The sequence below is a fragment of the Schistocerca cancellata genome, chromosome 1 (genome assembly GCF_023864275.1).
Source record: "Schistocerca cancellata isolate TAMUIC-IGC-003103 chromosome 1, iqSchCanc2.1, whole genome shotgun sequence".
In the NCBI taxonomy this organism is placed as follows: Eukaryota; Metazoa; Arthropoda; class Insecta; order Orthoptera; family Acrididae; genus Schistocerca; species Schistocerca cancellata.
In genome coordinates this window covers 868,068,741-868,081,357 of record NC_064626.1, presented here as the reverse complement: position 1 = coordinate 868,081,357, position 12,617 = coordinate 868,068,741, and the positions used below count along the sequence as shown (strand labels likewise).

At 38.0% G+C, this 12,617-nt stretch overlaps 1 protein-coding gene across 3 annotated transcripts in view; it reads right to left on the bottom strand.

Moving 5' to 3' along the window:
• Positions 1–1,084: 1,084 nt before the first annotated feature.
• Positions 1,085–12,617, bottom strand: part of LOC126189765 (thioredoxin reductase 2, mitochondrial) — a 59,259-nt gene continuing 47,726 nt past the window's right edge. For all 3 annotated transcript variants that reach the window (XM_049930969.1, XM_049930967.1, XM_049930968.1), the window contains 3 exons: positions 11,607–11,771; positions 3,674–4,032; positions 1,085–1,928 (listed from right to left, as the gene is read on the bottom strand). In XM_049930969.1, the coding sequence (XP_049786926.1) occupies positions 1,799–1,928; positions 3,674–4,032; positions 11,607–11,771 (654 nt within the window). In that variant the 3' untranslated portion in view covers positions 1,085–1,798. The remainder of the gene's footprint in view (positions 1,929–3,673; positions 4,033–11,606; positions 11,772–12,617) is intronic.

Sequence of the window (12,617 nt, the reverse complement as noted above, 5' to 3'; positions counted from 1 at the left end):
AGGAAATGCTAGAATTATCAACCTGGCCATCCAGGTCACCTGATTATGATCCAAGTGATTTTTGGCTGTGAGGTTATCTGAAAGATATTGTGCTCAGTGCTTCCATTATGAATATAGCTGAATTGAAGGCGCACATTGCACAACACATTCTGAACCTGACCCCCACCCCCTCCCCCTCAACACACACCAATCTGTGTGAAAACAGTGGACAGCACATTGAAAATGTCTTACGTCAGTCTCAACAATTAAAAACCACTGTAATTTTATTTCTTATGCAGTTTTTAGCCCCACAACAATTAAAAATCAGTTTTTCCCATCCAATGTGGATATGACCTTGCTGTGGTGTGTGAGCTTACTTAACTATTTAAAAAACTACAATTGTTAACTGGCGAACTTGTGCAGTCGTGAATATTGAATGGTATGGATAGTGTAATGTGCAACACAGACCATACCCATCATATTTCAATTCATCTGTTTGTAGCCAACCTCACAGCACTGTATATTGATAATTCCCCCCCCCCCCCCCCCCCCCCCATCAATAACAGGCTGTTCAAGTTTGATGTCTTTCTCAGCACTGGTTCTCTCTCTGCAGCATTCCAAAACCCTGTTTACTTTTATTCATATCATCAGTATTTTTCCTGCCAAATAGAAAAACTATTACTATCTTTGAAGTCTCCTTGTCTAATTTAATTCACTCAGTATCACCCAATTTACTTCTATTATACTTCATTACTCTTATAGGAACTATTTTTTTCCTGCTTTCATCTTACTATATATAAGAGACATCAACAATCGTCACCTATGGTGCGTTGCGTTCATCATTCCTTTTTAAGTGTTTTGTTAGCTTTCAAAGTCTGTGTTGAAAAACTTTTTTCTTTTATTTGCTTCAGAGCTCACACTTCAATTGGGCAATTGGGAGTTCATACTTCGTAAAAGATGCCTTCATACAAATTTTAGATGGCTTCACTTGTCTTTCATTCACAATGTTAAAAGAATGCACATAAAAGTAATGTAACTTGGCATACAAAAATTTAGTGACTATACTATGGGAAACTGGTACTAGGAAGATAAGAACACAACAGGAAACTGTTTTAGATACATTTATTTTACAACTGTAATTACAACATTTAAACAAGTAGTCTACAAAAATAAAAATATTTTATGAAACTCAATCTGATGTTTTGAAGCAAGGGATTCAAAAATAAATTGTCATTTTAAAATACTGATAATGGTACAGATCTACATCATATCAGAAATTTCTGTGCTTATGGCCAAGTTACATCATGAAACAGGTGTGTGTGTGTGTGTGTGTAAACACTCAAAATACTATTGGAATACTCAACAGGAACTAAGCCTACTTTTATTTAATACTAGATCACATCTGTGTAATAAAATTTGAGCAACAAGTGTTTACACCATGATCCACAAACACTCATTCGAAAAAAGCAAGAAAAAATTAATTAGCAACAGCTTTCAAATTGAAGTACATGCACCATGAAATCTTTTTGGCAACTTTTATGCCAGCTATAAAGTATCTCAAAATAAAAAATTGCTGAAAAAAGTTTCATAAAAAAGTTAAATCACAAGAACAGTAGAACAATTCAGATAAATTTTTATTTATAATTAAAAAATAATCGTCCCAAACAAACTGTAGAGCAGCAGTTACATGAACGGCTTTGAATAGTGAAGTAACTTGGCCCATTCTGTTATGTTGAAAGAAAGGAATGCCAGACTGCATACTTTTAATGCAACCCAGCCTTTTGTATATACTCAAAATCCTGTTGTTTTGTTTCCCTCTCTAGCTGCAACAAGCCTGAGGAGTAGGATCCAGACCAGAGCGTTTTGTTATGTAGAGCCTTGTAAACTCTTCTGCAGTTGTTGGATGAATACCCACAGTGGTTACCAATTTCTCCATAGTGAGACCACACCTGAAAAACAAACTTTGTTTCACAAAACAGCGTCAACTCTGCTCAGATGCTAGATAGCAATTTCAAAACAAATTACAACAGGTGGGGTTAGGGTTCTGATACTTTATGGTATTCATAGCAAGAGAGACACTAGTCTGAAAAAAAGGCAGTTTCATCTCTTCTACTCTGCAACATACTGTACACTGGATGAAATAGGGTAATCTTATCACATCAGCAACATTTTTCCGATTCCACTCTCTCTTACCATATTCTCATGATCCTGATGTGAAATGCCAAAATGGTATAAATGGAGTTGCTGCAGAGTCCTCATCAAATGCTTCTCTTAATACATCCAAACACACCGTTTCACAAGGACACCATTTTTCCAAGTATTTCCACTGAATACCATCAGCATATATGTTTTACTTTCATATGGGCTTTACGATCAGTTGTGATCCTATAATACTGGACTATTTGACATCTAATGTCTTCTTTATTTTGTGAAGACTCCAAATGTACTATCCCAGAATTTGTCACACCAGTATCATGTAAGTTAAGTGGTTTTCTTTATTTGTTACTCTTCTCCAGGACCTTCCACAAGAGAGTTTCCACTCATTACATCAAGTAGAAACACTGTTACAATGATTCTGCATTTCCCTACACTCATTCAGTGACTATACTATACAGTACACAGCACCATTGGCAGTGAACAATTTGAGTGGTTCTGAACCTGTCATACATTTTTTTCATACACTGAGAACATTATCGCTTCTCTCAGCATTCTTGTGGCATAACAGATCTTTCTTTGTTTTCTACTGAATGTAACCATCCTGCATAATGTAACAGGTTCTAGTGGTCAAAATAATTCGAGCATGTAACATACATGCTGAAACTCCTTAAGATTGTATCTTGGCTCTCAACAATAGGGTACAGTGTTTAAGATATACCAAAGGTCCTGAAAGTTCATGAGCTGTATCATTTGCAACATGTAGTGTATAAAAAACAAGCTGTGCATTCCAGTTATTTTTCATGAATCTGTACCGATTTTTTGAGGGATTCTCCTCTAGGAATGCCATAGCATTTAATATTAAGGTAAGCTCAGGCGTCTTCATCTTTCTTAAAAACAAGTCATGTGCTACTAGTTGATGTGAAAAGCTGTTCAGTAAGAATGAAGCGAATTCTGCAGAGTATTCAATACAAAGTCTACTTCTACCAGTGTATGGTACATTGTTTGCTTTGAGTGCTCTTTTTTTCCTTCAATACTAGATCTTCGTTCAAAACAACAAACTTGCAAGTTTATGCAGCAGTCCAACAGTGGTATTGTAGTAGATACTTCTTACTTAAAGTAATTTTAAAGCTTAGTATGTATTTACTTAGATTGTAATCTCTCTATAATTAGACCACTGAGTGAGTTTGTTTTCCATTTCATACTTTAAGCACAGTGTTAGTGACTGTTTATCTGTCCCACAAATCACAAAAATAAGTAGGTACACTTTATGCTTTTCATTCCATTTGGTTTTCTTTGCCTCTGTTGCCAACACTTGGCAAGTTAAGCAATACAGAAGCACAGCGGTCAATATACCTCAGAATTTTGAGTTTGTTTCAGTTACCAGAAATCAAATACTTAAAATGGTCTAGTATACAGTAAAATGCATTTCTACATATGAAATATGCCATCAGTAGCAAATGTAGCCCTTACATTAGGTTAAATTTACATTACAGGCAAATGTTATTCATAAAAATTATTGAATAAAAAAATTACTTACTTTACTGCAGAGGCAAATCCTTGGATAACCTCACCAGCGTGGGGACCTACAAAATGCATTCCCAACACTTTCTGTGGTGATTCACGAAGAGAGACTACTTTGACGTAACAACGAGCAGGATTCCTCTGTGGTATGAAGAACTCTGTAGGCTTATAAAAAGCATGGAATACTTCAATCTTATCAGCACCAAATCTTTCTAAAGCTTTTTCCTCACTGAAACCCACTGTCCCATATTCAAGGGGTGTAAACACAGTTGTTGCCACATTTTCATAGTCCATTGTATGTGTGCTGTCAGTAAACAGCCGCTGTGCTAATAATTTACCAGCATGGATTGCCACTGGAGTGAGTTCTGGTTTCTCCTATATAAAGAAACAAACACAACTTATCAGGCCAACAGTAGTTAATTGAATGTAAATGGGACTGCTAAGTCTCATTTCTCTTATACATAGGGAGTACTGACAGCTTCAATATTTGAATTACCATGTAAGTAGTTTTATTAAGAATAAGCTGTGCCATACAAAATATTGTACTCCCACAACCACAGCCCCAGTCACTCCAAAATTATTTTTCTTCACACATATTCCTCATCTGGTAGAAATTAGTCACTGCTATGAAACAAAAGTTGTGTAAAGTTATTGGGGGACAGAAAAAGTCATTACCTAAATGTTGTGCTACATGCTCATATTTATTATGAAATAACATCTTTATTTATGTACAAAATAAGAAGGAAAAAAGTGGGAAGTGTATGAAAGTAGATAAATACAATGTTATTTACAAACTTTCTCACAAGGTTTTATGAAAACCTACCAGTTATTAGTCTTATTTAAGTATTGTAATCTCTCAATTAACATGTGGTTACATGGACCCAAGACTGCACAGTGAACCAAAAACATGGATTATCCTAAACACACATGGGTTTACTGAAAACTGCAAATGAGGACTCATCTAATAAAGTGAAAATAACTTCACTATAAAAAAAAGTATTGAGTGAAGTTATTTTGGCCACTCACACAAGAGAACTGGACAAGAAATGCTGGAGAGGTATAGTCTGTGAACTGGAAAGTCAGCAGTGCTCATTGTGGGGGAAGTTGCCTATCCTGGAAGAATGCTGTGTTACAGGATGACTGAGAATCTGTTTCCACCTTGCCGTATCTAACAGTTTTCAATGATTTACATATATTTTGTCAATCTGTGTTTCTTGCATTAGTATCTGTTTCCCACATAGTGCCAACACACTTTGTGGAAAATAAACACCCTCTCTGCATGTCTGTGAGTGGTGTCACCAGTGATTCACAAGGAGCACTGCAAAGAGTGAGTATAAAATTTACACCCTGTTGTTGCTATTTGTGACAGTGGGGAATCACCTGCTCACTCTTCAGTTTGCAAATCTATGAAGGACTGAAGTAAGTTCATGACCACAATCCAGCGACCTACCTTCCCTCACACTTCTACACTCCGCTGTTACATACCCAGAGCACAATTTATCCATGAATGTGGCTTTACTGCACACAGACATGGTACACATTTAATATTTGTTCCTAACCCACTTCATCTGACAGTGGACATTAATTTTAACACTAAAACATTACCTTTAATAAGCTGCTCTTTTTCCATGCCCTGCAATGCCGAAGTAGTCATTTTGGGGGAAGAAATAAACATGATACTTTTTGCTGGAAATTTAGTGAAGTTTAACCTTCACTAGAAGCCACTATTCTCATGCTATTCAAGAAAAACAGCAACCTTTAAATCCCCCCCCCCCCCCCCTCCTCCTGTTCCATATGCTCGGGATTTTTAATATGTTTTACATGGCATTCCCTCCACCACTGTACAAAATGTTTGTGACTATAGAACTTTTCTGCTAATTTTCCTTTATTGTCTTTACTACAGGAGACAAACATACACACAGAAAATAAGCCACCAACATGTTACAAGGGAAGTGTCCCCACATTTAATGAAAGATGAAATCAGAAATAGAAAAATATTTGCAGGATGCCCAACAGTGGGACTGGAGCCTGCCTCAACCTCTGGTGCTAGAACATGAGTCGCATGTGTTATAGTGTACTCTGTGTGAAAATATTTATTTTAATTTCAAAAGAACACTTCAAGGCTTTATTTTCTTTCTTCTTTTTCTAAAAGTTACTGAGCTCTGCATGGGCAATCTGGAAACCAGATGTTCTGCACCTGGATAATGAAGAGCTCCCTGTATGTCAGATTTTTGCCAGTGCCCAGTTTTGTAAGAAATTTTCATACACTACAAGATAAACTGCTGCCCACTGCTGTGGTAAGCACAATTTTGTACAATTTCACACCAACAGACTGAATGTTGTTTTTGTACCTTATTTTAACAACATACCAACTTTGAACTAACAGCTTCCCAGAGAAACATTCAAAGTAGTACAGAACAATTAGTTAACTCAATACTTGCAAACTCTCAATATTTGAGTACTTAAGCATATTATTGAAGAAATTAATCAGAATACAACAAAGAATTTGACAGACCAACTGAAGACAATGCGTTCGGGACGCCTCCCAGGAAACGCAAACATAGATAGTAGAAAGAAACTTGTGATCGGGCAGTTGAACGAAGAGTTAAGGCATGGAAGAAGTTTAGCAGCAACAGAAACATTGCAGGATTTCCACAAAGTCCAAAAACTATCCTCAAAAGGTATTAGAGCAATGAAAAGGGCATACAACAAAAATAGACTAAATGAAATCTAGGAGGGCTTCAAGAAAAATAATACGAGAAATTTCTCCAGAATATTCAGGGAAAATATAAAGGGTTATAAGCCTCCAAACATCTGCTTCACAAGAACAAAAAGATATCTAGAAACAAACACTAATGTAAATTGAAATACTCTTAAAGGATACTTTGAGTAACTCCTTAACTGTGAGAAGCCCAAAGAAAAATTACAATTCACGAAAATACTACCAAACCCAGACTCGAAGCTGCCTACATCACAGAGGTAGAGGACAACTAACAACAACAGAGCACCATGGGAAGAAGGCATTAATGCCGATATTTGAAAACTCACAGATCAAAGTATTACAAAGAAAATTCATAAAATTCTCTTGGAAATATGGAGTACAGAGAACATTACAAGGGAATGAAAATGCGCACTGATTCACCCACTCCTCAAAAAGAGAGACAGGGCAGACCCTAATAACTACAGAGGGATCTCATTATTACCAGTCACTTAAATTCTGTCCAAGTATTGCTAACCACAAGTGGATACAAAGACAGGTGAATAGCAGGCAGGGTTCAGAAAGGGAAGACCTTGTATTGAAAAAATTTGGAACCTGCGAACACACTTTAAGGTCAGACAGGCGAACAACATTGTAGTTACATTTGTGGACTTTAAGAAGGCCTATGACTCCATTGACAGGCAGACTGACACACTAGAAGAATATGGAATAAACAGAAAAACTAGGGCACTGATAGAACAGATGCTCACAAGCACCATATGCAGAATAAAAGTTATGGGAGAAAGTTTAGAGCCATTTGAGATATATACAGGGGTCGGACAAGGAGATGGTGTCTCATCACTTCTATTCAACATAGTCCTGGACAAAATTATGAAGCAGCGGGAGGGGGGGGGGGGGGGGGGGAATTCAGTTAGGAAGAACACGTGCAAACAAGACAATCATAAAATGCCTAGCATTTGCAGATGATGTGGCAATATTCGGCAACAAAAGAGAAGAAGTGCAAGAAGCCCTTGTATATTTACATGAAGTCTCTGCTAAAACGGGGTTACAGATACGAGGGTAATGCCAAATGTAAGGTCTCCTATTTTTTTATAAGTACAAAGTTCTGTTTACTTATACACTGGTTTACATCAGTTTACAGCTTGAACATTTAGCTATTTTTCAACATAATCACCATTTCTGGCGATGCATTTTTGTAGACGCTATGGCAGTTTTTGTATGCCCATGTCATACCAGCTCACCGCCATGCTGTTCAGAAAGTTATGAACTACTTCTTTCACCTCGCCGTCAGAGCTGAATCACTTTCTGGCCAAATGTTCTTTTAACCTAGGGAACAGGTGATAGTCACTAGGCTCCAAGTCAGGACTATAGGGTGGGTGGATGATTTTGTTCCACTAAAACTGTTGCAGGAGAGCAATGGTTTGCTGAGCGATGTGACGGTGAACGTTGTCATGGAGAATGTGTACGCCCTTGCTCAACATTGCTCTTCTCCGGTTCTGAATTGCCCATTATAGTTTTTTCGGAGTCTCACAGTACCTGTCAGCGTTAATTGTAGTCCCAGCGATTCAGCTCCGACAACGAGGTGAAAGAAGAGGTTCATCATTTTCTAAACAGCATGGTAGCGAGCTGTTATGACATGGGCATACAAAAACTGCCACAGCGTCTACAAAAGTGCATCGACAGAAATGGTGATTATGTTGAAAAATTGCTAAATGTTCAAGCTGTAAACTGATGTAAGACTGATTGTTGGTGATTGCACTGGATGAGATTTGAAAACCTGAGTGCTTAAAGTTGGAAGTCAAGGTAATATGCAAGATAGAGATTACTACTAAAATGTCATGCACGAGTTAATAAGAGTGAAAAGCTAAGTGCATTAAATGTAACAGAGGTGGGTCGGGGGCAGTGAAATATAGACAACCCAGAAAATGAAAGACCGAGAAAACTGAAATAGCATGAAGAAAGGGGTAGTTACTGTGAATAAGTGCTGAGACAGAGGAAATTAACACAAATTAATGCCAGGTGGGTGGCAGGTGCCAATGACATGTTGTAGAGCTAGTTCCCAACCGCAGAGTTCTGAGAAAATAGTGTCTGGGGGAAGAATCCAGATGGCGTGTGTGGTGAAACAGGCACAGAGGTTGGGGGTTGGGTTGTTTGGGGGGAAGAGACCAAACTGCGAGCTCATCAATCTCATTGGATTAGGGATGGACGGGGAAGAAAGCCAGCCATGCCCTTTCAAAGGAACCATCCTGGCATTTGCTTGGAGCCATTTAGGGAAATCATGGAAAACATTAATGGGGATGGCCGGACACGGGATTGAACCATCGACCTCCCGAATGTGAGTCCAGTGTGCTAACCACTGCACCACCTCGCTCTGTGGGCACCGAGGCAATGACTATCATGTTGTACAGCATGCTCTGCAACAGGATGGTGTGTGTTGCCTGTATACACCCTCTGCCTATGCTCATTCATCCTGACTGATAACTGAGCTGTAGTCATGCTGATGTAAAAGGCTGAACAGTGTTTACATAACAGCTGGTATATGACATGTCGTTTCACAGGTGGCTCTCCCTTTGATAGTATATGTTTTGCCAGTTACAGGGCTGGAATAGGTGGTGGTACGAGGGCGTATAGGGCAGGTCTTGCACCAGGGACAGTCACAGGGGTAGGAGCCTTTGGGCAGGGAGAGGGGTGCTGAAGGAGCATAGGGTCCGATAAGGACATTGCAGGGATTGGGAGGGTGGTGAAAAGCTATTCTACGTGTGGTGGGGAAAATATCTGACAATTTCTAAACTGCACCCTTTCCCTAAACCTCTCCAATCCTTTTTCTTCACCCCTCTTCGTCTCCCTGCAACTCTTCTGCCAGAAGAAGGAGCCACTGGCTTTGAAAGCTTGTGAAAGTTATATCCTTTTTGTGTGTGTGTGTGTGTGTGTGTGTGTGTGTGTGTGTGTGTGTGTGTGTGTGTGTGTGTGTGTGTGTGTGTTTCTCCTGTTGCCACTTAGCAAGTAGATTTTTTTTATCTGTCCATTTACTTTTGTTATTAGTAATTGATTATTTTCGTTATTACAACTGTACATGAAGATAGAAAAAAAAACTAATTTATTCCACACTCTATTAATTGTAATGTACATACTTGAAGATATGGATGAGAAACTTAGAATACAGAACGGCATTTAATGCAGCAACCATAGGGTAGGATGCAAAGAAATACAAAATAATAGACTAAGAAAACTACTTTTTTTATTTTTCTAAGTCTGGAAACAAATCTTGTACAATTATAATATCAGTTACTTTTGTAACCTCTGTATGAGATCATAGTTATATTGATATTATTAAAGTATACGATTTCGTACCTTTATTTTACTGAAACTCTCAATAATGCCATGGAATCTATTTCACCTAAAACTTTTCTTTCAGGTGATAAACTGGACAGATTGGCCAGTCATTCTTAATACATTGTAGAGTGAATATATTTTTTTATTAGTTTCAGTTTAGAATTAGTTTCATATTAGACAAACTTCTCTCGCATGATGTGACTGACACAAACGGTTGAAGTGATGTACACGGTAATGATTCACTGAAGTCCTACTCAATCACAAATTAGAGGATTTCTCAGGCTGCCCATCTCGCAGGAACATCAGTACTCGTATCAGTGGCATGTAGGTGCCTCTGATATCTTTATTTCTTGCACACCTGTTCCTTATCAAACTTATCTTGACTTTCTACCAGATTTTCTAGTGCTACAACCAGGGTCTTATCGGGAGCTACAAGCATAAATTTTGTCTCAACAATTTGGAAAATTTAGTTGATTTCCTTCATGCCCATATATTATAACAATTCATTCATGAATCAGTCCATGGATTTGAACATTAACCAATGAACTAGTTCTTGAATCAATAATCCACTATCACAGCCAGTTACCCAGCATTGCTTTATTTATGCTTCTACTTCCTCCTCATCAATAAATTTTACTGACCACATCACTGCAGAGCCTAGTGTCAAAAGTAACAGCACTGCCTATAGCTGTAGTTCGTTCCATCACTAAAAACTCATTCAGGATTTTAATTTGATGAGCCCTTTATTCAAAGTCATTTTTGGAGATTGTAGATACTGGTGGACTAAATTTGCTTCCTTCAGGATCATGTGAAGAAAGTCTATTTAGATGAAAAAGGTAAAATGACATCACAGGAAGCTTACTGCAAATCTAGCAATGAGGTTTGCTTTGGATGGATCTTGTATAACTTTAAAAATGCTAACACCTGGTTTCACATTTTCTTTTATGATTTTAACTGAATTGTAATAAGAACTCCAGAAAGTATCAGACAATTGTTTCAAACTTGTTCCTATTTTTTCCTACAATTAATTCCCATCAATACTGGATGATTGGCACAGGGCATGAACATGGCTTTTGAACTGATTTATCAAATTTTTCATTGTATTTCTCCCTGTGCACCTCACATTGGTGCAGCAGTGTCATAACCTTGAGCCCTACACAATGCAATATCCAGTCCATCTTTACCCCAGCTGCTGTTGTCTACCTTCTGACATATTGACATATCCTCTGCAGTCCTTCCAGACCTAAAAGAAGAAACTGAAGGAAGTGCGTAACTTCGACCACGCTATCTAACTATATGGCTCGTCTGTTCAGTTTTGCTTTTATTGGGAGTGCTGTTACAAATTATTCTGTAATATTTAGTTTTTTTTTTATATCTGCAATAATTTGTTCCTTAACATGTTCAGCCAAAATAAATATAAATCCCTTTTGTATCCCTTTTGATAAATAAGGCACTCCCTTTACCTACCAGTGGACTCTCAATAGTGGATCTCTTTCATCATGGATTGGATCAGTTCTAAGAAATTTCCTGTTTTCTGATGTGATGTTTGCATGTTGACTGTGGAAACCAAGGGCTAAAAATGCTGCAATACCTAAAAGGCAGTGCAAAATGTTTCCCTCTTTCTTGGTCTCATCATTAACTCATGGACATATTTTTAAAATGGTCTTATAGTAAATCTGTGTACATGGCATAGGTATCAAGAACATTTCCATGTACAATAATTGTGTCTAGCAGACAACTGGTTAGCATTTTAAAATTTCATAGTTCTATGCAATGTTTCACACACACACACACACACACACACACACACACACACAGACAGAGAGAGAGAGAGAGAGAGAGAGAGAGAGAGAGAGAGAGAGAGAGAGAGAGAGAGAGAGTGAGTTTGTCGACTTACATGCAGAACATCTCCAACTGCAAAAATGTGTGGTACATTAGTACACTCATCACAGACAGCAATCTTGCCAGATTCTGGAAGGGTTTTCACTCCTGCAGCACTCACAGCAAGTTCAGTTGTTAAAGCACGACGACCCACTGCAAACAACACTGTGTCGTACACATCCTGAAATGAAATATAAAAGCATACATTAGCTTTGATACATTGTGTGTGTTGGGCAAATGCATGACCCAAAATTTCATGGATACAGGTGTGGAGGGTAGAGGTGGAGGAGGAGGAAGTCTATTCAGCCTAAGCAAATTCCTATATTTCGATAGTGTTGATCATTTCTCACGATATTACATTCAATGAAACATAATGGACTTTCTCACAACATAGTGGAATGATCTGGCAGATAAATTCGAAACGATTGTGTGTGCACACATTGGTAACTTCATATATGTGGTTTATATTCTCAGCCATATGGCAGTTTTGAAATGCCACAATGTTTCAACAAGAATAATACTATCATCTATCATCATTTGGAAAACTGAAGAATTAGCATTTGCCTTTTTTCAATATATTTGAAAGGGAAAAGTGTTGTATCAGTCAGGCAACAACTGTACTTAAAGATTCAAGAAGATTGGATGATTTATCATCACACAAAAGCTCTTTACATTCTGCAGATGACAAGCAACTCCTCATCTAACAGTAAAGACAAAATTTCCCAAAGAATATGATCATATCCCTGACGATCATCAGGAGCCCCAGATATGAATAAATAAAAAAGGTACAGTGTATATACTTTCCTTCAGGAGGCTGTTAGTCTCTCGGCATCCTTCAATACGCTGAATCAGGTAGTTAACACTGCATCTTGTAACTGCTTTCCAGAACAATTTAGCATTGTCCTTGTCTGCAGGTAAAACAACAATATCTGGATTATCCGTAAGTGAACAGAAAGCAGCCACCTCTGCTGCTATTGTATTACTATTGGGTGGATGTACCCCAGTCAATACATGTCATGCCTTCCTC